Source organism: Eschscholzia californica, unplaced genomic scaffold (assembly GCF_041429995.1).
Source record: "Eschscholzia californica isolate CP2 unplaced genomic scaffold, dmEscCali1.0.p SCAF_3, whole genome shotgun sequence".
Taxonomy (NCBI): Eukaryota; Viridiplantae; Streptophyta; class Magnoliopsida; order Ranunculales; family Papaveraceae; genus Eschscholzia; species Eschscholzia californica.
In genome coordinates, this window is record NW_028238420.1 from 49,744,131 (window position 1) to 49,770,913 (window position 26,783).

The following is a 26,783-nucleotide window of genomic DNA, read 5'->3' on the forward strand; positions in this document are numbered from 1 at the left end:
TGTAGATTGTTGCAGAAGCGTAAAAGTAATGGAATCCACCATTATAACAATGATAAAATACGTAAATAAACTGATAAAATACGTAATTAAACTGATAAAGTAAAGAACAAAACGATAAACCTGATTAATAATAAACTCGATTGATAATATTCTCTGATTTGAATGACCAAGGCAAACTGGACTACCTTTTATAGGAACTTAGACACTGATAGACTCAAACTGGGATTCCTAAATATCAAAGATACTTAAACATAGAGGACTTCTAAAACCTGAAACTCTCAAATCTAAGCCTAATGTACTCGGCCGTGAGGCCCAATGACTTGACCGTGAGGCCTATGATGATGGTCCCACAACTCGAAATGGGCTGACAAAAAAAAGTAGAGTCCAGTCCACGGAAGCCAGAATATTAGCGGTAGATCCACGATATCAGAGTCGAAGAAAAAATGACGGAAACAACATTCGAAATTTCAAAAATTACATTTCGTGCCACTGAAAAAGGTAGGAAAATCTGAAAAAATCTAAAAATTTTGGGCATTTTCTGACGTCATGGAAAGAGAGGAAGTGGTCGTTGCAGCTGACATGCCCCGTCTCTCATTAATTTCTCAATGACGGTTCCCTCTCTCAAATATCATTTACTCACCAAAACCAGTTGTCATGAAGGTTGATTTCTCACCTTAAAATCTCCTCAAAGTTCCGAAGTTTTGTTATCAATCGAATAAAGCAGTTGCTTAAAGAAGAAAAATTAAGAAATCTTCGGACTCTGAAGCATTTTTCTCTATCAAAAGGTAGGTTTTCTGTTCTCTTGTTATTTTTTTAGAAGATTTTAAAGTGAAATTGCTTTACCAAAGGCTGATGGACAAAATTTTGTTATCCAACTTTATTTAAAAACCCTAAAACTGGACAGGTAACTCTACGGTTCAATTTTTTGTTTTGAAACCAAGAAAACAAATTCCATTAATAAGTGATTAAATCACAGTAATTACATAGTTGAATTCTTATTTCTCTCCTCTGAAAACTTCATGAGAGTTACATACCTTTAAATGCAAAGTGCTTCATGAAGCAGGAACGGACCCACGTTGGGACCCGTGGGGTCACGTGCCCCCATGGATCCCAAGTTGATTTACTATTCGGAACAATGGTATTTCTATTAAATTAATAAAACCCACATGATTATCATTAAAGAATGCTTAGCGTTATGGTAGTCTTTTAAGTTGTAGGCTCACCAAGTGCCAAGTTTCTTTTTGTTGAAGGAAGTGCCAAGTTCGAATCCGTGGCCATTCATTTTCGTTTTTTTAATTGTTAATTCGTATACGCCCCCCTAGCTTTTACTTAGATATCCTATTAGCCCTACATTTCTCTAGTTTGACCCCCTATTAACATATTAGTTTATCTTTTAGTCTTTCTTCTTTGTAAATTGGTGTTGACTCCCCTAAACGAGTAAACATCGTTAGAGTGATTTTTCTCCATATCATTCTTATGTCTTTTTTTTATTTCATTTTCATATATGTGTGTGTATGTTATTTTTCTAAACGAGCAAACGTTGTTGGAGCTATTTTTCTGTATCATTCTTATGCATTCTTTTTATATTATTAAAATGAGTATGCCCTGTCTACTTCTTCAACTTTTTATATTATTGAAATGTGTATAAAAATATTTATTTATATTGGTTACAGTCAACACAACTCGTAAGTTAATAGTGGTTAAATTTACTTAGAAATCACTCGTTCGGACGTAACATTAAGATTTTTTAGACAATTTACAATTTATTATAACTAAAAGTGCCCCCACAAAGTAGTTTTTCTGGGTCCGCCACTGTCATAAAGGGAAAGAAATTGGACTAGACACTAACACAAAGAATCCTAAAGATCCGAGAATAGAGACCCTAAAGGTCTGACAAAAGGATCCTAAAGATCCGTGAAAGGAGACCCTAAAGGTCTGACAATAACGAAATTATTATACTAATAATACAAATAACTGATAATACAAAAATAAAGAAAATATTAATTTACATTCCTCTCAACTGCCATTGTTATAGTAGATTAATCATCATTGGTAAAGCCGCATTTCATAATACCGCCAACATCAGAATTCTTCTGAGAAGATCAATTAATCAATAATAGCAAAATCGACAACATCAGAATCAATTACTGTTCCTTGGAAATCACATAATCCTTGATAATCTGAATTAATTCTTTTTGGAATTTCTGAACCATTCATCATCATCTAACTACTAAAACTTTCAGATTCTTGAAATAACCCATCTTCAAAATTACCCTTTCATCAACAAGATCATGATTCTTTTTGTTTCGATTTCTTTGATTTTCGATAACCACCACCGATCGGAACATTTCGAAGAACTCTGCCTTTTGTCCAATAACGTAATTTAGTGATTGATTTGAAATGATGATCTAAATAGTAATCTTCTTTCACTTCCTCCAAAGATTTTACCACCAATGATCTAACCCCCAATGCAGTAAAACCGTAGAGAGAGAAAGATAGAAAGAAAGAGAAAAGAGTACGAGGATTTCTTCCCTTTCTCTACAAAAAAGAAACTCTGCAAAAATCACATTATGGAGGATCCTAGTGATTACTAATGGCGAGGAAACAAACTACAATGGAAAGGAAACAGGTAGAACCCTTCGCGGAGGAAAAATCCAGATCTGAAAACGGTTAAGAGAGAGAGACAGTTAGAGAGCCGGTTCAATTTTTATTCAAGAACCTTAAATCAAAAGAAAACTTTTTTGTTTGATCTTCCATTGTTTTGGCCAAATGTTAATGCTAATACACCAAAAACTCTCAAAAGTGTTACTATTCAAGGAACCACGGTTGATGAGATCGAAAAATGAAAAAGGAAGAGAAACCAATCCAAAAAACAGATGGTTCAAAGAATGAATCCAAGAAAAAAGGTGTAACTGATCATGAAAAATCATCTTTTATGTTACAGGCAATCGATTAAGAAGAACATAAGAGATTGAAAAAAAAATCTTCAACTTCCCTGACTATGGCAGCCTGACTATGGCAGCCGCCATTGTTGACACCCATTCCATACTAGGGTTTTAGAAAGAAACCCCAACTTGCACAATACCTCTCTTTTTTCTTCTTCTTGATTGAGTCTTGGGATCCCGCAACAAATTTTGTAACATTTCTCTTTTTTCTTTTTTGATGAGATATTGTAACATTTCTCTTTAACATCACATAAAACACTTCTTCCACGAATAAACCGAGAATGAGAACTTATAAACTTCTAAAAGAAATTTAAGTAATCCCATTTTCTATAAGAAAATTGAGATAAATAACTCATTACACTTGTCAAAAAAAAAAATCATCACAACCCTCACAAACTAATTGTTTAAAGAACAATAACTCATCACACAAAGGAATTATGGGTTTCAACATTCATTTGTAAAGGCCTTCTATTGTACTAGAAGTTTGTGTTCTCAAAAGACCTAGAAGTTGAACAAGAGTTAATTCAATGTAACAAAAACTAATTAAAACGAAAAATATTCAAGAAAAATGAAAGTATCCAATATTTTGTTTCTCTCTACATTTTTATCAGTTCAAGTACGTCTATCTTTTGAAAGTTTCTCAAATTTTAAAAATTGTATCTTCATTTAGTTCGACTTATCTTTGTCTTTGTCTTTGTCTTTGTCTTGGAATTCATGGATCTTCATCTTAGTCGATGGAGAATTAGAAAAATCCGATAAAGGAGTAACTATTTTGAACTAAACATTCATGATTTTTAAGTAGTTGTCAGCATCCCAAAACTAGTCCAAAAATATGATATAACTCTGCACCACTTTTGGGGTTGAAGGATAAAATGTAATTATATGATATGAAAAACATTTTTATTCTTCTATTGGAATAAAGGAGAAACCTTACCTCTTACAGTATAAAAATGAATAGTTTATAACTCTCCACCACTTTTGGGGTTCAAGGATAAACTGTAATTATCAAAATTTGTGGTCGTTATACATCTAATAGTACTTATTCTTCGTAATAGTTTGCGGGCTAAGTGTCAGTTAGGAGTTCAGAGTTTGTGGTGATGTGCTTATAGTGCTCTAGGTTCGTGCTTTACCCTAGTGATGAGGTAGACGCAAAGAAAGTTGCTTCGTAGCAACTTATTTTTAGTTTTCTCCAACATCTTAAAATTCATCCATAATTGATATAAATAAATGTAAGCATTCATCATTCTTTTAGCACAACATCTCTAAGCTATGATAAGTATAAGCTTATATAATACATTAATTACACACTTTGAACTACTTAAGATAGTTCTTCAAACTTCTCAATAAGAATATCTTTGTTCTACACTTTTCTATCCAATTCCACATTATTCTATATGGCGACCTCTACTTTCTCCAAGAAAATATCTTCCTCTTACCATTTTCTTTCAAGTTTCACATAATTGAATAACAAAATTAAATAATTACTATATAGAGTTATATAAGAAACCAAAACTACAATGTGTACCTGCCAGCCATGTGAAACGTTAGAAATTGATCGGTTTTTCATCTTATTATTAAACGAAAGTGAAATGTTATAATTTCACGCTTACTCTGTTATTATTTACTTTCGTACTAATAAAATATTCATGTTCAATTATTTTAAATATAATCAACAGTCAACAGGAAATTGGGCTGGCAGGCCCAATATGTTTTTTTTTGTCAAAAAGACAAGTTATCTTTTTGTCCTTTTAGTCCCCATATATAGTTTGGAAATAGTCTTGAAGGACAATTCTAAAAGCACTCCCATTTCTAATGCTGAAATTGCCCTTAGAATCTTAGCTTGCGAAGCTTTGCAAACTGGTTTGCACTGCTTTGCAATCTGGTTTACAGAGCTTTGCAAACTGGTTTGCACTGCTTTGCAGTCTGGTTTACAGAGTTTTGCAAACTGGTTTGCACTGCTTTGCAATCTGGTTTGCAGAGCTTTGCAATCTGGTTTGCAGAGTTTTGCAATCCCGTTTGCATTGCTTTGCAATATGGTTTGCCTTGCAATGACTTTGCACACACTTTGCAATCTGGTTTGCAGAGCTTTGTAAACTAGTTTGCACTACTTTGCGATTTGATTTGTCTTGCAAAGCTTTGCAATCTGGTTTACAGAGCTTTGCAAACTGGTTTGCAAACTAGTTTGCAATAAGGTCAGTTTCGTCTTTTCCCTATATTAGATTATTTACGAAAATTTCATAGGGAGCTGAAGCCTATAAAAAGTTGATAAATCTTTTTTAACCAAAACTCAAATTTTTTAGGGAGTTTTGACCAAATTTCCCATTAATCAATCTTAACTAGCGTTTTTATAGTATGCACATTTATGTTGAAGAAATGTGGAGACAACGACCAATGAAAATTGGAAAACAAGAATCGAGATCGGGCCAAATGAAAATTAGAGTTTCTTCTTTTCTGGTTATGTGACATACAAAGTTATTGGAACTTTTCACCCCATTTGTCCTCCCTATATTCACCATTGAAATGTTGTTATATTAAAAAGAATCAACAAATGAAGAGTTGGTCCATTTAACTCTGAAAAACTTGTGAAGATACGAAGGTTCAAATTAAGGTTTCATAAGTTTTAAAATAAGGAAGCATACTTTAGTTAAACACTAACTACTTCTCTAACTATATTTTTTTTCGTTTGAGACAAATTATGGATGAAGAAATTGATTATGAAATTCAACCTGATGTTACAAAACTTGGTACTCCCATGATTCATCAAATCGAACTACCAATGATTTCAACAATGGGTTAAATTACTATTTTGGAGATTGAAATGGTTTTATCAAGCATGAGACTAGAATTGGAAAAGGATATCAGAGCTTACCTCTGGTCGATATTCTATGAAGTTTGTATACCATCTTTTGGTTGGTTTTGGTGATTTCTTCGTTGAAGAGTGGGGAGATGATTCCTTCGGTGAAGATTTAGGGGAAACCCTAATCGATTTATTAGGGAAGAATTCTTCGACGTCCAGAGGCTTGAAGGTGAAAATTTGGCTGTTGGTGTAACGCCCAAAGAGATAAAAATTTAGACATGAAGACTAACCGACGAAAAGGGAGTGCAAGGGAGTCGATGAGAAGGAATTACTGTAACGTGTGAAAGGAGTGTGGAGGGAGTTACGAAGGAATTAACGCGCGAACAGAGATGATATCCAACGGCCCAGATTAGAGTGTCTTATTTACTTTCTTGGATGGTGAGGGTGAACCAATTTTTCCTTTTTAAGGTAGGTAATAGATCTATTGGCTGATATTAGAGATGATTCGCAACGAAAGGCCGGATTTGTCTTTCGACTTGTCCCAGTCAGCATAAAACATTGCGTTTTATATAATAGATTATGATTTGTTTTTAATGGTTTCTTTGGTTGGTAGTTCGATTTGATGAATCATGGCAGAAGAAATTCATTCCAAATCGAAATGGTGAATCATGGCAGAAGAATTTCAGCCTCTTGGTACTCCCGCTCACTCTTCTTTCATTTCCTCATTTCTTAGGGTTTTTCATGGTTAATGGATAATATAATTGTTTTGCCAGTATCCTAATGGTTTAAACATTTTTCATAGTATCAAATACATGGATATATCAAAGTTCAAATACCGATGGACCCGAAGCACGGAAATGACATTGTGCTGCACTTGTTGGCAAGAGGCTCTTCATATTTGGTGGTTTAGGAAAATCGGCAGATAACTAACTTAAAGTATACCATGACGACCTTTACATATCGGACACAGGTAATTATCTCACTATTGGCTATTAATAAACCGAGATGGACAAGTTATATATTGGTTAGCCAATCATTAGTTTTCGGAAATAGTCGGAGTTGGGAACATAAACTTAGACTCCTTTTCATACCAAATTTGAAGTCGTCCAACTATATTAAATAGGGCGATCAACTTGAAGTTGTATAAATGTACTAAATATGACGATCTAAAACTCCTCTCCACTATCTTAGAAAAGAAAATTGTGGGCATCTTTGGGGATAACCCACTTCATCTATTGCTATAAACCCATCATTTGTAGAAGCAACTGTGGTGCCAAAATTGCTTCTACATGTTTGTCTTGGGTTTCTTATCAACGAGTTTTACTCTAGATATGTGGATAATCTTTTCTCAAAAAACCTAAAGCAGCAACTGAGCCATAGATGACGGGCATAAAACTTCAGACGTGCCATGTGAAGTCCCATGCCAAACCGTTGTTATAAGATGATGTTAACTATTTAATAATTCAATCTATTGCACCGTAGGGCCTGATAACCAAAATTAAACATTTTGGTATGGTCTATATAACAGTAGTTGTGATCTTCATTCAGGCCAGTTTTGTTTGTCTAATCACTTTCAAGATCTAAACTTAAAAACCTAAAGAAATGCTAACACTTTTTTTCTCCTCTTGTGCGCCTGATGTGCTGGATTTCGATTGATTGCTGTCTTTATGGTCTACCTGTTGATTCGGTTTTCATCTCTCACTTATTTTCCGATTACATTCTAATCAATATCTTCAACTATTCTTCATACATGGTACTCATCGAGAAGAAGTCTTAACCCACTCTCTATTAGTTTGATTTGGATTTATACGCATCTCAGATTTGAGAATTTCTTCGGTCATTGAGGCTTTATTTTTTCCTACACCATAGTGGCGCATTGCCAAACTGATGTTGATATTTAAATAATTACCCATTTTCCGTTTCTAATCTGCAGAGACCTTAGTATGGGAGCATGCTATGACGTCCAGAACTCCACCTTGTGGTCGAGATAGCCATACATGTTCATCGTGGAAGAGAAATATCGTGATAGGGGGTGAAGATTCGTCAGATAATTATTTGTCTGATGTTCATATCCTTGACACAGGTCTCCGACTCTACTTAGCACGAAAGCCGGATTGAAAATCGATGACATGATGTACCAATCTTCGGGATGTACAGTTTCTTGATGCATTTTTTTTTTTTGTAAATTCCCTTCTGATGAGTAAGTTGGTCATCGATGTGTTACAGATACTCTTGTCTGGAAAGAACTCCACACTTTAGGCGATGTGTTACCTCCACGTGCAGGCGATACAAAATTAACCCTTGGGCAAATACTTGTTTGTATTCGGGGGGATTTAATGACGACAGAACCCTTTACAATGATCTGCATATGCTTCATACTGGTACGTGTTTTATCCGAATACAGGGATCCAAGTTGTTCACACACAGGATGAATAGAGATTTTTATAAGTTTTGCATTGGAGACAAAAAAAATCTCTATGCATTGGACAACTTGGATCCTATTAAGGCCACCTAGGAGTGAGAATCTCAATTGGAACTTGACACATAGGATGAACTAAGAGCATCTCCAATGCAAAACTCAAAAAAATCTCTATTCATCCCATTTGTCAAGTTCCAATTGAGATTTTCACTCCTAGGTGTCGAAAATAGAGATCCTCAATTCTTGTATGTCTCCAATGCAACATCAACTCCTTTATTTTACTTACGTGTCATGGTTATTTTTGTGAAAAAATAATTAGTTATTTTGGAAATATACGAAGACTTGATTTCTATTGGTTGAAATTTAAATATTGATGAGTTGGACAATTAGAGATATCTCAAGAGGGCACTCTGAAAATAGAGTGTCCTCTTGAGATATCTCTATTCCACTCTCGACACATCATCTTTGAGATCTTAGTTGAGTTTTGCATTAGAGATGATTTTTTTAAGAAAAATTCAGAAAATCTTATGTGGCACTCCGAGTTTCTAAGATTGAGTTTTGCATTGGAGATGCTCTAAGCCCTACATAAGGCTATCATCTGGTCCGGCAGCTACCTCTCGGCTGAGAATGCATGATTTATGCCATTGAATTTGAGAAAGTCTTGTAAGATATTTCTTTACACGCACTTCTTAAGAGCCTTAGGAGGGTCAGTCGAAACTTGTTATTTTCAATTTTTGTCCTTTGTTATAAGACCATGGTGAGTTGAAGTTCGACATAGTTACTGCTCAATTAGGATTGTAGATCCTAATAAATCGATTAGGTTTTTTGTTCCTTGCTCACCCATTTCCTTCACTTCATTGCTCGATTGTTTTATTTATATCTTTTTTGTACCAACCTTATTTTTGAAGGGTTGTATCTCTTAGAGTGTAGGCCATTGTTTAGTATGTCAAGGATTTATTGTAAGATATGTTTAATAAGTAATGCACGCGGTTTGGGTCTCATTTCCACGTTAGTTTCAATTTGGTAATTAGTTCTATGGTAATGTGATTTTAGCAAGTATTTTAATTGAAGTTCTACGAATCATGGATTTTTTTGGTTGAGTTACACTTTAATTTGGCGCAATTATCTATATCAGATTTCTAATTTGATTCATGAGTTAGTTATTGCCTCTGATGTTGTTCAATAAGTTCCATATGATTTTCTTCAATCCAATTTTGTTGAAGTACAAATATCACTTCACGATAGTAAGCTTTAAGAGATACTTAAGTTAGATGGCATGAGCAGAAGACCCTAAAAAATCAGCTACGAACAGGTATTTATTTGTTCAGAAATTCAAATCAGACAATTAATTTGGTTTTAAAAAATAATTTATGGTGTGTTTGGTTGCAGGATTCCTAAGTAGGATTCCTATGAAAAGTGGAATTTGGTAGGATTCATGAATCCTTGGTCTGTTTGGCTACCAAGAATCCTAAGACTCTTGAATCCTAAGGATTCCTAATTCTAAAATTTGTATTGGACTAAAATCCCACCCTATCCCCTAGGATTTGTTAGGATTTTGGATTAATGAACCTAAATTTCAAACTTAAAATCAACAAAAAAATATTTCCTTCTACAAAATCATTATTTTTTTCAAAAATCATAATTTTTCTAAAGACGTTTAGAAATACTCAAATAATAATAAATCATAGGATTCTTAGTTGCCAAACAAGCCAAAAAATATTACTTGGATTCATGAATCCGCGGATTCATGATTCCGCCATCCAAACACACCATTAGTGTGTTTTAGTTTAGAACAACAATCAAATTGGTTTTGGTTGTTGGAAGAAGTTAAAATTGATTGACTTGTGGCAGTTTTTTTTTTTTTTTAAGAATTATGACAAGGTTGTTAGATTTTCGACATCTAGGATTATTTAATAATTCGTTCTTATGGCGGAAAAGGAATGCAGCAATGCAATGTTTTTTCTTATAAAAAAGTTAAATTCATGAGTTTGAAAAACATTTAGCGACATTATTTTACACCTGGGAAACATGGATGCAAGCAAGTGAATCATTTGGCGTCTTCACAAACCACAGTTCGGTTTAAGTTTTTTAAAAGACAAGGCATTTAGAAAACCATTTAGACAAACTGGAGTTTATTGAACTAGGAAGCTATTTTGAAAATTTGTCAACACAAAGTGCAATATTGGAGCTAATTGTATTATGTCCTCTACTGAATTTGTCATTCACAACAACTTCACTCATGGTTTTTTATTCTTTTTGTTTTGTTTGTAGACAACCATGCTTACTTTTTTGTGTCATGTTCTTTATGACGAATTTAAACCACATTATACCCAGGAACTCTTATTATGCTTCGTGATCAGAATCGACACATGTAAGAGGGAAAACTGTCTAATTACAAGATGCAAGAGATTGAAAAAATAACACCTCTGGGGATGTAGCTGGAAATGTATTATATGTGACTATTGAGGATGTTGGAGCTGTGGATATCATCATCAAAATTTTGCACTTGGTAAGCATCTTATTGGTGTTTTGTTTTACGAAAATAGGTCATAATTTATCTTCCTTAAATAAGGATTTTGTTGTTCAGGACCATAACTTGTGTATGGAAGATAAACATAAAAACGACATAATGTGAGAATTAGAGGCTAGATAGTTCTCCATTAATACTTGATAAAATATTCTTCTTTTTTCCATTTATGTAAGTAGGAAATAGGTTGATTGAATGAAGACGCCAAACGATTAGATGATAGAGGTTGTAAAAATAGGTATTTTTAAGTTTGAATGAATGAAATGAGTTTGTGAGTTTTCCCCCTTTTACTTAGCTTGAATTTTGTTGCAATAAAGTTTTTCTAATTGATGAATCTCTTTTATATGTAAAAGAGAAACTATTCAATCCCGAAAAGAAAAAGTTGCATTGTGTTGTTAGTCAATTGCTTTCTAATTCTATGTCGAATGTTGTGATAAACACACTTACCCGTGCCCTATGGGCATGGGCTATACCTAGTCTATATAATAAAACAGAAGGGAAAACGATGACTGGGACAAACATCATTTTTTTTAATAAAGGATATTGTCTAGAAGTCCTTCTCAAAATTTAAAATATAGTCCTTAGTAGAAATAAAGTTACCTATTTAAAAAACAATAATCGTTTCCTTCTTAGAAATAAAATAAATAATTTAAGAAAAAAAAGAAACAAAATAAATTTCAAGGGTTAAAAAAAGAAATTAAAACTTTTCTCTTTCAATAAAATAATAACTAATGTAAGAGAAAAGAAACAAAGAAAAAAATAAAACAAAAAAATAATAACTAATAAAAATTTCTTTCTCTCAATAAAATATAACAATAAATTTCGTAACATTTGATTGATACAAGTGTCTGTGTCCTAGAACACGGGATACACCCTAGTAATACTAAAATGATCTTGAATGGCGGCCTTGAACGTACTAACCAATTTTGCTAACACAAATAGGGCGCAATTTACCTACCGCAAGGTCAGTTGTAGTTTTGGCACAGACTGTGTTAGACGCATTTTAGTTAAAACTATTGAGATACGTGTGTAACACCTGTATGTACGTGACGGATCGAGAAGACGAGATTCGACGATTATGAAAAATTCAGAATATTTCGAAGATATTCAGAGATATATATGAAGATCAAGAATATTTATTCTTTTATATTTAGGATATGGCTTGTAACTATTAATGGTAATATTAGATACATATTATATCATTTACTAGTTTAGTTAGGAGAAACTATGAAACCCTAAACCCTAATTTCTCTATAAATAAGAGAGGGTTCTAGGAGTTAAGAGTTAGATGGTCGAGTTATGTTTGACCAATGTAATCGATCAAACCCCTAAGTTGTGGTGATTGTTAATGAAACAATTATTTCTCCGTAAATGTAGGTCATAATTATCCGACCGAACCACGTTATATTATCGGGTCAATTATTTCAATGTTTACATCCGATTATAAAATAATCGTGAATTTAACATGGTACCATGAGCAAGTTTATCAATCCTGTATCATCGAAAAAAATCTTATCTTGGTTTTGCCAGACAGAATGGGGCTACTGTAATACTTCAGTTGCACTGATGAGGTTGCTTTTATCTTGAAGTTTTTTTTTATTTACTTTAGGTACAATACCCCCTATTTCATTTAGTCATTTGGTTTTACATATCTTGTTCTCTCTCTTTGGATTTTTTTCGCCTTACTGTTTTTGCCTAGAGGTGGGAAAAGAGTGAGAGCCCTATACTTGTCATGCTGAAGGAGACAAATGTGCCCGTGAACACCCGAAGTTCGCAGGTAGGTATTGCCTACTCGCCTTTCTGATTTCGTGGTCTGGGCTTGGTATTCTGAGGTTTTAAGAACGAGGGTTTTGGAAGCATCCCTAGTCCGTTTGATGTTAGAGTTGAATGCCCAACCTATAAATATGCTTTAACGGCCTAACCTTGTGACGAAAAGAACCATGCCCTTTGCCGGAATAGTGAGATAGAAAAATGGTAGTGGTGGGAGGTGGTGATAGAAAAATGGTAGTGGTGGGAGGTGGTGATGGTGGTGATGAAGATGAAGATGAGAGGCTAAGAGACAAGCATGTCAATTTGTGGGTGTTAAAATCAAGTTGCTCCTAACCCTTTTTATTTGTTGTGATTATCTATTGTTTCATAACTTTCTTGAAATTGTCAAGCATAGAGAAAAGGTTATTGAAATGAAATTAAGAAAAAGAAAAAAAAGAATGGTGTTGTTGGATCTCAAACTTGGTGCATTATGGTGGTGTTGTTCTTATTCAACGGTGGTGGTGTTCTTTTTGGACGGTGGTGGTGCTCTTATTCAATGGTGACATTGTGCAGCAATGTGTTTATTGGTCAAGTCGTCGAGATACTTAAAACCAACCAAAGATTCATGGAAATTCAGCCAACATGAATTCTTAGTTAGTGTCGCTTTACTCCTTTATTTCCCGTCAACCAAGCATTGCCCAGTCCAAGTTATTTCTCTTCATGAAACTGAGATATACCTTTTTCCCGCCGATCAAAGTTTATTCTGTCCAACATAGTTGTTCAAGTAAGATGCAATTTTTTTAGGATTATTTCACTTTTTTCCTCTAAGCCAGACTCTTCAAAAGTGTCGTGTTCCGACTTGCGGAGGTATTGAGATACGTGTGTAACACGTGTATGTACGTGACGGGTCGAGAAGACGAGATCCAACGATCATATTCTGACGCAGCGGAAAAACTGGCTATAGAACCAAAATAAAGAACAAGTAATACTAAAATACTGAAGTTTTATTGATTTTTTGAATGAATAAAACAACTCTTAGATCCCCCTTTATATAGACGGTTTCCTTAACATAATCAAACTCAAATAACAATTTCTAATAAAGAAAATACTACTTTCCTAAACCTAATCAAATTCTAATAACAATTTCTAATAAAGAAAATACTACTTTCCTAAACCTAATCAAATTCTAATAACAACTTCTAAATAAATAAAATACTAGAATCTAAAACATAGAAAGTTTCCTAAAAATATAAAACTACTAAAATTAACAATTCTCTACTAAAAAAAAATAGGAAACTACTAAAATAACCTATTTGATGATATATAAGATTTTCAGAAAATCTTCTGAAAATCTCCCTGCATTAGTCTCCTCCACTTCAAAGAAACTCGCCTCGAGTTTACTGATTGACTTGAATGTTATCTTGATTGATACTCCCTTGATATATCCTTCTCGTGAACTATGCATAGGAATTACCAAACTTTCAGATTTGACTGACGATTTTATTATGACATAGAATATTTTCTGTCCATATTTGTAATTTGACCCAAACTCACTTTTCAGCCCCAAAATAAACTTGTACAGATCATGAGTATAGTGATTGAAAATTATGAACTTCGATGAAGACTTTCGAATAAAATTACTTGTCAATCCATGTGAAACAATTTGAGATTCGCATAATTCTGAGAATGGATCTTCGTATGAAGGAATTTCAATTGGATCAAAGTCTAGAAGTTCTTCTTTTGAATCAACTTCCTTTGATTCAATTTTCTGAACCACTTCAATTTCCTGAACAACGTTCTTTGTCTCAATTTCCTGAACAATTCCTTTAACTCAATTTTGTTAACAACTGACTCAATTTCTTGAACAACGTCTTGAACGACTTCAATTGACTCAATTTTCTGACCAACTTCTTCAGAATCAAATCCTTCATCGTGTAAATTGATATTAAGAGACTTATCCGTGAACACAATAATGTTAGATTTTGATTCGTGAGTAACATTACTTGCTATGCTCACAATTTGTGGTGGTTCAACATTCTCTAAGGGAGTCGTTTTTACCTTTTTAATAGTTAATTGAGGTTGTCCTTCCCTCCGAAATCCAAACTTCCTGTATTCCCGTTCCTCAGCTTCAATTTTTAGGGCCAAGTTGTACGCCTCCTGAATAGTCCATACTGTAACTTGAAGGAGTTGAAGGAGATGTCCTTCGACCAAGGTGACAATGCGAACAATTTGTCGGATAGGACAATTGATGTGGAAGATCATCAAGTCCGATTGATTTAGGGATCGTAGAGTTGTAGCTAGAGACCAACTACGATCGTCGAATTACGGAGTAATTCGCGGCTAACTTCGATCGGATCCTACAACGGGTTACACATAAGAGTGACAAATTGATCTAGGATATGACTAGTGGGAGTGAGATATAATCATGGGAGTGTCCCATAAACATATCTCATAGGCCTAAAAAGGAATTAGGCAAAGATAGTACAAAAGGGCCAAAAACAGGGTTTTTGGGCCTAGACCGGTTCGGGTACTTCTAGGACTCGGATTGGGCTGAATTTTGGAGGGTTAGTTGCTGATATAATAAACATTATATCTGCCAATTTTCGTGGTGTTTGGGCACCTCCTCCTTAGGGAATTGAGAAAATACCAATAGTTGCTATTTTCGACTATTTCCCTAAATCTTATTCTAAAGGGTGTTTTAGGAAACCTAAAAGGAGGTGGATTCTTATTAGGGTTCTATATAAACACTCTTAGGGCAGAGAATAAGGTGTGGAATTTCTCTCTAAGCTTTCTTACTCTACCACATCAAGTAGAGAGGAGAAAGTGAGCTAATTCCCATTAACTATCTATCTAGTCAAGAAGAAAGGAGTTCTTCTTTTCCAACCACCATTGGTGTGCTAGCTATACAACAAGGTGGGAGATCAAATTTGTTTGCTCGTGTCCCAAGTAGAGGAGCTACACTTGAAGCTCTTGGTCTTCTCATAAGCAATTGGAAAGGTTCGAGGGAAAACTAGCGAACAAGGTATTTATCTTTCTAGTTTTAATTAATGATTATCATAGGTTTATGCATGTGATCCTGGGAATACTAGTGTAGATATTAGATGTCTTAATTCCGCTATAAACACTAGTAGAAGGGTGTAAAACCCAACATAACTATCCCCACTTTTTCTCGCAAACTAAATTTTAATCCGCTTAAAAATCGATTTGCTACAACATCTTCATATTCTATAATGTTCTCCATATTGTTTCTTTGAGCCAGTTTTGAAAACTCCTCATAGTACTCACCCACCGAACGCAATCCTTGTCTACAGTTCTGGTAAGTCATAAACAAGTGTTGTTGATAATCTGGTGGTAAGAACCTCTCCCTCAGGTTTTCTTTCATAGACGGCCAATTCTGGATTGGAGCCCTTCCTTGCCCCATTCTTTGACGTTGTAACTGATCCCACCAAACAGCAGCACTTCCTTTCAGTCTACAAGCAATAATGTTTACCATCTGTTCACCAAGAACAGTATATGACATATTCACTTGCCGCTCAACCTCATGTAGCCAATCAAGGAACTCTTCGACCGACAAATAACCATTGAAGAGTGGTATTTCTTCCTTGATTTTGTATTCATCATAATATCTACGTGGATATAATTGGTTAGGATAATAGTTACCTCTATTTTCTTGGTTGCCAACATATTGTTGAAGTAGTTGTTCTCTGCCTTCGTTTCCATTAACAGTTTGGTTGTGGGCGAATCCCTCAACACGTTCTCTGTTAATAGGTTGCCTAGGGTTTGTATTGACATTCAGGTTGTTAATCATCTCCATAACTTGGTTAGTTGATGACTCAAACCGTCAATTTTTGCCCACATGACATTGTTACCTCGTTCACCGTCGAGGTTTGTGTTTCTAGCTTCGTCTTCTGACATTAAGCCAGGAGAAACCTCGCTCTTGATGCCAACTGACGCAGCGGAAAAACTGATAAAAGCCTTAGAACTCCGTCTAAAACTTTAAAACCTAGAAAAGAGTCTTAGAACTTCGTCTAAAGACTATAGAACCAAAATAAAGAACAAGTAATACTAAAATACTGAAGTTTTATTGATTTTTTGAATGAATAAAACAACTCTTAGATCCCCCTTTATATAGACGGTTTCCTTAACCTAATCAAACTCAAATAACAATTTCTAATAAAGAAAATACTACTTTCCTAAACCTAATCAAATTCTAATAACAATTTCTAATAAAGAAAATACTACTTTCCTAAACCTAATCAAATTCTAATAACAACTTCTAAATAAATAAAATACTAGAATCTAAAACATAGAAAGTTTCCTAAAAATATAAAACTACTAAAATTAACAATTCTCTACTAAAAAAAATAGGAAACTACTAAAATAACCTATTTGATGATATATAAGATTTTCAGAAAATCTTCTGAAAATCTCCCTTTTATTCTCTTGTAACTATCTAACGGTAATATTGGATAGATCTTATATCATTTCCTAGTTTAGTTAGGAGAAACTAGGAAACCCTAAACCCTACTTTCTCTATAAATAAGAGAGGGTTCTAGGAGTTAGAAGTTCGAGTTATGTCTGAACAATTAACCGATCAGACCAACGATATTAATGGAACAATTATTTCTCCGTAGATGCAGGTCATAATTATCCGACCGAATCACGTTATATTATCGTGTCGGTTATTTCAATGTTTATCCCCAATTATACATAATCGTGAAGTTAACAAAGACAACCTTGCGCATGTTCAACCAAACTAACTTGCGCAATTACACGAGTTAGTTCGTGATATTATGCGCAGCTGTGCATTTTAGCAATATTCAGATCGTCAGACTGCGCATTTTAGGGGCGCCTGAATTACAAAATGATCTTTTCTTTCTGAGATCAATCGTTATTTTGCCATTAATTTGTTATTTATCTCTCACATCCCCTGTTAGTTCTTCCAACTCTTCTCCCTCTCTACGGAACAGATGATTAAGAAGCCATAACAAAAAGAAGCCTGGTGCTTTAAGAGACCCACTTTTCTTTAGGAGGCATAAAAATTGCCGCGACTTTGGGGAATAACAAAAATTCTCCAGGGAATAAAAATTGAAAAATGCACGAAAAACTCAAATCTATGTCCTAGTAGGGAAAAAACCCACTCAAAAATAATAATACAAAAAAAAAATTGTTTGTAAACACTTTCAAAATGTCGACGACATATATAATTATGTTACAACCATATTTTTTTTTTCATAATTTCATTTTTACCCTCATATGTTGACAACATATATAAATATGTTGTTATAAATTGTTGCCAACATATATAATTGTGTTGTTATAAAATATTGACAACATGTGTAACAATATCTTCACTTGTTATAAAATGTTGACAACATATATAATTATGTCGTTAACAACATATATAATACATTAGTCAAAATATTATTTATCCTTTAATCGGTGTGTCAAATACAAAGGATAATATGCATAACATTTTAATTTTTGCAAATGACAAATCAAAAAATGCTTTAGTCTAAATGTTTCTGAAAGCAAAACCAAAAATGCGAAAACCATTTCTTTCTTCACAAGGCAAATCGAAAAATGCTTTAGCCAAAATGTTGGTGTCAGTTTGTGTATGTCAAATGCAAAAGACAAAATGCGAAACAATTTTACAAAATAATTTTGTGCAAAAACGAATTTGTTCACAAACTTACAAAATTGTTGAGAACAAACTAAGATTTGTTCAGAAATTTCCAAAAATGTTTTTGACGTTGATTTGACCAGAAAATTTCAATTTGGGGTAAAATTGTGTTTTTATAGAATGAGTTTATTTTTACAATATTATTCAGCTTTGGGCCTAATTTCCTATTATCCCTCAAATTTAGGTTGTAATTATCCTCCCATAAAAATTTAGTCAATAAATATTGACTCATGGACATATTTTTTATTTAGTCCAAAAATTTACTTGATCAAACATTGCCCCTTAATCTTCATTTTTCTCTCCCCACCTCTCTCTCTATCTATCTATCTCTCTCCCACTGTCTCTCACCATCTCTCTTATTCTCTTATTCTTTCACTTTTCTTCCAATAGTCTCTCTCTCTCTCTCTCTCTCTCTCTCTCTCATTGTCTCGGTTCCTCATTGTCTCGATTTCTCATTGTCTATCTCTTATTATCTCTCTCTATGGCTCTCATCTCTCACTGTTTCTTAACTGAACTCTCGTTGTTTCTCTCCCTCTCTCACACAGGCACTGTTCATATAAAGGAAAGTGTTCCCTTCGTCGGAACCTAACATCGAGGAGGGTTTCTGGTGAGACCCTCCTCGAGGATTTCGTGACCACGAAACATATTGTGGCCATGACCATTTCTTGGCCACAAAACGTTTCGTGGCCATGACAATTTCGTGATCACGAACTCTGTGATTTCTACAGAGAGATCTATGCATATTGAGGGAGATAGGGAGACTGCGAGAAAGAGAGAGAAAGACTGTGAGAGAGAATGTCTACAACAAGAGAAATAATGAGAGTAATCTACACTGAAAGAGGGAGAGATCTAGAGTGAGTACGACAGAAAGATAGTCAGTGAGAACGAGAGAGAGAAAAAAAAAAACGAAAGCAAGAAGAGAGGGAAAAAGTGTAACAGTGAGTTAAAAAGGAGAAAATGGGAAAGAGAAGAGTTAACAATGATGGTCGGAATGATGACGGTGTGAAGTTGTGGTGGTGAAGGTGATAAAGAAGATGTAGATTAGGGGGGACAATGTTTGATCAAGTGAGTTTTTGGACAAAAATAAAATGTCCCCCAGAATGTACAAAACAAAAAAATAGATTCCCTAGAGAATTTATTCACAGGAGATTTTTCTTTATTCCCCAAAAGCCGCGGCCTAAAAGTTTTGGGTCCATATAGGTCATATAATTGGGTTAGGAGCAACTTGATTTTAACACCCACAAATTGACATGCTTGTCTCTTAGCCCCTCATCTTCATCTTCACCACCACCATCACCACCTCCCACCACTACCATTTTTCTATCTCACTATTCCGGCAAAGGGCATGGTTCTTTTCGTCACAAGGTTAGGCCGTTAAAGCATATTTATAGGTTGGGCATTCAACTCTAACATCAAACGGACTAGGGATGCTTCCAAAACCCTCGTTCTTAAAACCTCATAATACCAAGCCAGGCCACGAAATCAGAAAGGCAAGTAGGCAATACCTACCTGCGAACTTCGGATGTTCACAGCTCATTTGTCTCCTTCAGCATGACAAGTATAGGGCTCACTCTTTTCCCACCTCTAGGCAAAAACGGTAAGGACAAAAAATCCAAAGAGAGAACAAGATATATAAAACCAAATGACTGAATGAAATAGGGGGTATTGTACCTAACATGAAAAAAAAACTTCAAGATAAAAGCAACCTCATCAGTGCAACTGAAGTATTACAGTAGCCCCATTCTGTCTGGCAAAACCAAGAACTAATAAGCTAAAACCAAACCTCACTTTTACAGTAAAAATGTACAAAAACTACTATACCTTTTCTTCTGTTTAACATAACAGCAAAAAAACTGCAGATTTCTTCCGTCTTCAACTTCATCCCTTAGACTGATATGCAATCATCTTCGGGTTTGTCGTATTGATCCCATTAGGAATCTATCTTGCTGTTGTTTCTGCTTCATTTGATCTCTAGAAGGATCAAGCAAGGTACCTGTACAAGTTCTGATTGTCCTTGTCTCTCTCCAAATAATCACGGGTTATAAGATCTTCAATTCGCTTCTTAATTGCCTTAAAATCAGGCTGCAAAATCCCGAGATCCATATTAAGATAATGGACAAACAAAGTAACATACAGTTGAGCAAACAAGAAACGAGGTAGGGAATATGCATGGTATACCTTGAACATGCGACCTAATTGCTCAACGCATTCCATCACCAATTGTTGGTGACCCAAAACCTTTCGACTCTTCATGATCCGCACAATTGAGGCATCTATGGCATACCTCCTGTCTTTATCGACGTCCTCAATAACTTTTTTTTTCTCATCCACAGGAGGGAGAGGAATCTGCAATATCAACAATGTTGTTTCATTTCTAATATAAGATAAAGAAATGGGGATTGATCCAAGTATGCGAAATGGAAATTATGATCAGCCTTTAACCTTGATCCTCCTCATTTTGTCAGTAAACATTGAATTGAACTCAAAGTAATCTGTTGGAGAGATGGTTTTAGTGTTTGGTTCCTTAGTAAGAATCTTGTATTTCGCACAGGAGAGAGAATGAAGCAATCTGACGACATCCTCGTCGGTCAAGTTCAACTGGGTCATAATTTCCGAATAACTTAACCTATCTGAGGCATTGAAAAGCAGCAAAGCAGAGGCCTGTAACAAAGTATTAAGGTTTAAGCGTCTGTAAATAGTCACTCACTTATCCATCAGAAACTTTTTACCGTTACTGACCTGATAAGTTGTTACAATCAGCTCGATGGGTTTTGGTTCAAATTTCCCAATGATATTACAAGTACCCAGTGAGTAAATCCATGTGAGTTTTCTGTGTTTGGTTTTTGTCTGATAAAACTCCTTAAATACTTCAACGCACTTCACCTGTAAAAGAGATAGAATGGGAAGTTTATACTTTGACCCGAGTAGGCCTGCCAGTTTTACCCGCAGAAAGAGACTGAGTATTAGAAAAGGTAAGAAATTCTTACCATCTCCGCAGGCAGGTTTAAGTCAAATGATTTATAGCTCGGCCAGAATCCAGTAGTTAAGACAGTTACAGTCAAGTCAATCCCAGGATTGGCATGTTCATTATTGTTGAGATACTCCTCAAAGTTAGCCTGATTCTCCCTTGCTAATGTCAAATCTGTCACCTGAAAGAGGAATCAAGATATGAACTTATACCACTACCTGGGAGAGCGGTGCCTCAAAAGCATACCTCAAAGCTACTAACCATCTATATATAAGGCACACTGTCATTTCTTTGTTATCAAGAAAAAGAATATTGTATTGATACATATAAAAGTACAACTACGGAACCAAAATCTCTAAACGCGATAGAACTTTTCCAATTCTCTCACTTAGGACAATAATATGCCAAAGTGAGAATGGCCACTTCGGTTTTATCAAAACTGACCTTCCTCCCTTGAAAGTCGCTTCGTTTTTATTTTCCGAATACTCCAAGTTATCAGGAGGTAGTAGCTTCCACATATTCCTTACATCTTTAGGAAGTCGTAACTCCCCAAAAATATTCCAAAACCGAATTCACCCCTAAAGCAACCACCCAAACCATATTCACCAAAGATACAGAGGATTCAAAATCAAGTTAATGGACAGCGAAGGAACATATGTGGCTCACACTCTCCTCATCAATTTCACATAAAATGCATCTGTTGGGTAAATACTTCTTCACCTTAGGTTATCAATCGTCGGAATCCTGTTATAACATGCAGTTACCGAGAGTTCACCTTCAAAGACACCTAACTTTCCATACCCATCGAAATGGAAATTCAGGTAGTAAAATTCCATCATCTAACAAGGCTTCATAGCAAGATTTATCTGAAAAGCCTTCCCCCGTATTTCTTTTCCAAAGCCTAGAGTGTTTTCTCGTGGTTGGTGCTATACTCTCTAACATAGCAATAAAGCTGCCATATCGTTAAGTTCCAATCAGTAAGGTTTCGTCTCAAGCCAAGGTCCCAACTCAATCCCTCATCTCATATCGAGTATCAACTAACCACTTGCATCCTGGTTTGCAGCTATAGTGAAAGTACATGGGAATACACACTCTGACGGAATATTCATGCTCCTTTCAAATTTTAATGTGAAAATACTTCGGAATAAGGCACATTAGGGATGCTTTAGTTGCAACATTGTAATCATGGAAGAGTACGACCTACAGATGCCTAAGCTGTAAACTTGCCTAATAACCAAGCTTAAGGGCCTTGTAAATATCTTTTATCAGTACATTAATTCAAAAGAAAACCTTGAAGCACGAGCCCGGGTGGGCATGAGAGCAGAAAGAAACTTGAACATATATCATACACAAATGTATAGACATATATATATATATACACACACACACATACCCAATTACACATACATAAATACATAGACAAGCACACACACATATATATACATATATATTACGTGCTAAGGCTTAGCCTCAGTTATGCACACACACACACACATGCAACAAAGAAAGCTGTTTTTTTTCAGTTTACCTCCAAAACCCACTCATGTTAGCTTGAACGACACAAAAATTGTTTTGAACTGTCTCGCTGTATTTACTTTCTCATATTGACTGAAAGATCCAAAACACCCACCAGATACCAAAATCTTAAAATATCTCACTTATTAAAGAAGGACAAATACTCTTCAAGATTGAATAGAAAGATTCAAACAAGTTGGTACAGACATAATGGTTATTTTGGTCCCACTAAGTTCCCTATATGACTTAACTATCATGCTTATGCCTTAAAAAAACACAGATTGTGCAATCAATGAGTAGTATTGTCACTAATAAATACTGCTACAATGTCAAGTAAACTGTAAAAATTGGCTTCAAATGATGAAAGCAAAAAACTTCTGTTTCACAGTCAAATACTTTTATGTTTCAATTTGAGGTATGATTAAAATGACAAGTTGTTATCTTTTTGTTTTGAAAGATTCAATTGAGTTAAAAGGGAAAAGATTACAGACAGTATCCTAAAAAACACGGACACTGCAACACAGACTAGGTTTGTACAAGTTATTATCTTGGTACTATTTTATGTCCTATTAGACAGCTAATTTTTTTCCTTCAACTGTTTACGTCCGGTCTCAAACCATTCTCTGTTTACATGAAAATTGAAGTCCATGCCTAGCAAACATCATATAATTTTGGGTATGCATAAAAAGAAACAATGTAGTTTGCTTGGAATTTGTATGAGCAACTAACCATCCCCTCCATTTTCGATGTGAACTGCCCACCACATTGTTGTTTCAGTTTTGTTAAAATGCTCCTTTCGTGTTCATCATTTGCGCTCTTGTCAAACAGAAGCCGACGAGCAAGTTTCTTTCTGTAACAAAAAGGAGAATGCAAGAAGTAGCAAACACTTAGCATGACACTACCGCCACCAATCGATTTAGATTAGCAGCTAACCATCTAAACAAAGGGCACAATACCTATAGAATTCGGCGAAAAGATCTTTATCACTAATATAAGCAAGAAGCTTCACTACCTGGACATCATTTCAGAATTTAGAGGCAGTAAAATTAGAGCAACAAACAGGATCTCAAATAGGAAGTAGAAATACGTATGCAATAGGAAAACGAAGCCACCTTCTCTAGTGTTTCTTCAATAGCTTCATCACTCAACTTCTCACTCCCACCTTTCTTAAGAATATTATCACAGAAAGTAGCGAGAAGTTCCGCATTTGAGCTGCCAGCGACACCTTTATTGCAGAAGGCCTCAAAAGCCTCTTTTAGTGCCTAAATTACCCCCACATTGAATGTCAGAATAAAACTGGAGGAACACAATATAAACAAGAAAAGGACCAAGAGGAAAACCTTGTGGAAAAGTGTGTGGTTCACAAAGCAGTTGCTCACATACGCCAAGTACTTGTCATGCAACTCGATTACTTTCCTGACAAAAACCTGATGACCAAAGACCAATTAAGTGTCCATAATTTCCAGTAATGTACCAGATCCCAAGAGTACACAATTCTAAAAGTCACCTGTTCTTGTAAACCAACCACATCTCTTTTCTCCGCCTGTGAACATTGTAATTTTTAAGCCATCAAATTGAGAAGAGAGTATATTGATGTTACATTGTCATATGACATACGCAACACATATCTATCAGAAAACAACAAGCACAATATAGTAGAGATTGAATGCTAGTTTGAGAACAAGGATGGAGCATGGGTAGATTTCAAGAAGAGAAAGTGGTCTGAATAACAAACCTTCTTATTGCTTGCTGCATCTTCTGCTTGTTTGACTAAGGCTGTACCTTCGGCAGTAACATGCTGCGCCAGGAAAGCACCAGAAATATAGAAACTTAGAATTACATGGTAAAGGTACATCAAATACACCACATGACGTATAAAAAATATATGAAGAAGCTCTTCTACCTGTTTAAATATAGTAGAGACAGGTTCTAGGCGAGGTATCCTAGAGAAGAGCCTATACATCCGTGAAAGATCCTCCACCTAGAGAGCAACCAACAAACGATTAGCTAGTCAGAATCCGATCTTGACTAACAAAGTGGGTAATGATATAAACTTTCTGAATTAGCATAGTGTGTATCTCCATAAATACCTTATCATCTCTAAGCAACGCATGACACCCGGAGTGTTCCTTCTCAAGCAGTTGACTTGCATATACAGACAATAATTCATGTTGCACTTTCTATAGACAAAAATGCATGATCAACGATAATCAGTGTTACAAAAAATACTGTGTCCTTCTCCAACAAGCATGAGAGCAAATAAGAACTAGCAAAAGTAACTCTTCGTTGCACCACTACTACATATTTAATTGCAAGCGAGCAAGTACATATACAAAAAGTTAGGAACAGACCTCTAATAACTTCTGTTCGCTGCTAGAGTGCAAGTAATGTGCAACTCTGTCCTTCTCCCTTTTCAAGCATTCCTCGGCCTGAGATTTTCCATGCAGAAGTTATTCACCATTTCTTTCAATGGTTTGAATTAATATCGAAAATAACTGTACAAAACCTAAAGCTCTGTGTAGCTGAAGATAGCAATATTACATCTGCTAATCTGCGTTTTCTCTATGGATATATGCTTACTAAAACGCATGCAGACTTCAAGTAAGATACCTTTAGCATGTAATCTGGACAGGAATCCTCTAAAATCCAGATAGAAGCCTTTCTAGAATAGTATGCAGCACTGTCTTTAAGCATGAAGGTTTCGAAATCATTTTCATAACAGTCCATATTTCCCATTCCAATTTCAACGAAAATATCTAAAACATTCTTCAGCAAAGCTCGATCAATCTGCTCTCCTTCGCGCTCTTGATCAATCTGATATAAAAAAGTGGTTAATACTTAATACGTTGACTGGCAAATGGGTTATATACAATTTTGAAGTCTTTTTGTTATATATAATTCATTATTATGAAATTATGAATCATAGACCTACCAGAGAAATCACAGCATCTCTGACTTTACTATTGACCTCCTTATAGACCTGTTAGTAACAAAAACATGCCAAATTAACTCAAGAGATAGACATGGTAGCTCTATTTTAGGCTCAACATGCATATAGAATCAGCTTTGTTTAGGCTTGAGCAGCTACATTTCTGAACATAAAGGTGAGTATGAATTGTACCAGGTCACGGAAGCATGTGAGTCCAACTTCATTTAGTGCCGGAAGCGACCTCCGAGCAATAAAATAACGATCAAGATAATGAAAGAAACGAGAAAGCCACCTGACCATCACTTTATGATTTGCCCACCTTTTTACAAGCTCTCTTAGCATAAACACGTCATGCTTCTCTCTTAAAGATGGCAAGACCTGCGTACAGGAGCAGAAAACAAATATCAAAGGGCAGTTAGACATATATAAGAAATTTCGAGGATCTTTTTTTGATAAATGAAATAATAAACCGAAAATGGAAACTACAACTAGGATTAGCCCGACTGCTCGAGGCTAAGAATGATAAAGATGAACGGTAGCAACAGCCACTAAAGGTGTATCAGAGACGACAAAAGAACTTTCAGGTTCAAATTCTAATTTGGCATGACTTAGATGAAGGACTCGCTTGGAAGCTGGAATAGTGTCGGCCTAATCCAAATTACTTCCACTTTCTAAATATCAATTAGGGTGCTCAAGTGCAGTCCAACATCTTCAATGTCTTTTATAACATCGTTTATGTGCTTATTGTCCTTTATAATGTCTTAAGTGTCCTAGTAGTTTAGAATCTCAAAGGTCTGAAAGTAAGAGTAGTATGGGATGTCAAGGGTAAGGTTTATGCCTTAAGGGTTGTATTTCTTCTGTTTGAGGAGAGATAGAGTAATTTCAACAGCTATTCAAGCTGTCTATATTTGTGTCATGCAAAATTTACCTCTACGAGTGATGCCTAAGGGCCCTAGGAGTGATTTCTAGCTTCTACTAGTGTGATACTAGTGGTCATCTATCTTATAATACAATTATTTTCTTCTCTTCAATTCCCTTTCCTCTTTTTTTTCCTACATCAAATAATAATAGCAAGAAACATACTTTTTAGTAAACCACTCTCTTGCACACATCTTACTTTTTCTGGCTGCGGAAATGTATTTTGTATTGCAGATCAGTGTGACTATACAACTCCTGCCAGGATATTTCGATATGCTAATGCTACAGTACAAGATGGTAACCCTTCGGAAACATTGTAATTCACCTAGAAAC

General features: G+C 35.2%; 1 protein-coding gene and 1 long non-coding RNA gene across 4 annotated transcripts in view; one reads left to right on the forward strand and one right to left on the reverse strand.

Annotated features, from left to right (window-relative positions):
• Window positions 1-2,816: 2,816 nt before the first annotated feature.
• On the forward strand, window positions 2,817-8,162 carry LOC147551317 (uncharacterized). Its single transcript, XR_015236535.1, has 3 exons — window positions 2,817-2,906; window positions 7,676-7,825; window positions 7,969-8,162. It is a non-coding gene; the product is annotated as an uncharacterized LOC147551317 (long non-coding RNA).
• An 11,589-nt stretch (window positions 8,163-19,751) lies between these two features.
• The window catches only part of LOC147551318 (cullin-1), a 67,864-nt gene continuing 60,832 nt past the window's right edge, over window positions 19,752-26,783 (reverse strand). For all 3 annotated transcript variants that reach the window (XM_086669627.1, XM_086669628.1, XM_086669626.1), the window contains exons 4-20: window positions 25,725-25,910; window positions 25,536-25,583; window positions 25,214-25,417; window positions 24,955-25,032; window positions 24,694-24,783; window positions 24,507-24,584; window positions 24,339-24,401; window positions 24,111-24,146; window positions 23,944-24,030; window positions 23,716-23,865; window positions 23,560-23,615; window positions 23,333-23,453; window positions 21,108-21,269; window positions 20,860-21,003; window positions 20,563-20,781; window positions 20,299-20,466; window positions 19,752-20,202 (exon numbers count right to left, since the gene is read on the reverse strand). In XM_086669627.1, the coding sequence (XP_086525753.1) occupies window positions 20,101-20,202; window positions 20,299-20,466; window positions 20,563-20,781; window positions 20,860-21,003; window positions 21,108-21,269; window positions 23,333-23,453; window positions 23,560-23,615; window positions 23,716-23,865; window positions 23,944-24,030; window positions 24,111-24,146; window positions 24,339-24,401; window positions 24,507-24,584; window positions 24,694-24,783; window positions 24,955-25,032; window positions 25,214-25,417; window positions 25,536-25,583; window positions 25,725-25,910 (1,992 nt within the window). In that variant the 3' untranslated portion in view covers window positions 19,752-20,100. The remainder of the gene's footprint in view (window positions 20,203-20,298; window positions 20,467-20,562; window positions 20,782-20,859; window positions 21,004-21,107; window positions 21,270-23,332; window positions 23,454-23,559; window positions 23,616-23,715; window positions 23,866-23,943; window positions 24,031-24,110; window positions 24,147-24,338; window positions 24,402-24,506; window positions 24,585-24,693; window positions 24,784-24,954; window positions 25,033-25,213; window positions 25,418-25,535; window positions 25,584-25,724; window positions 25,911-26,783) is intronic.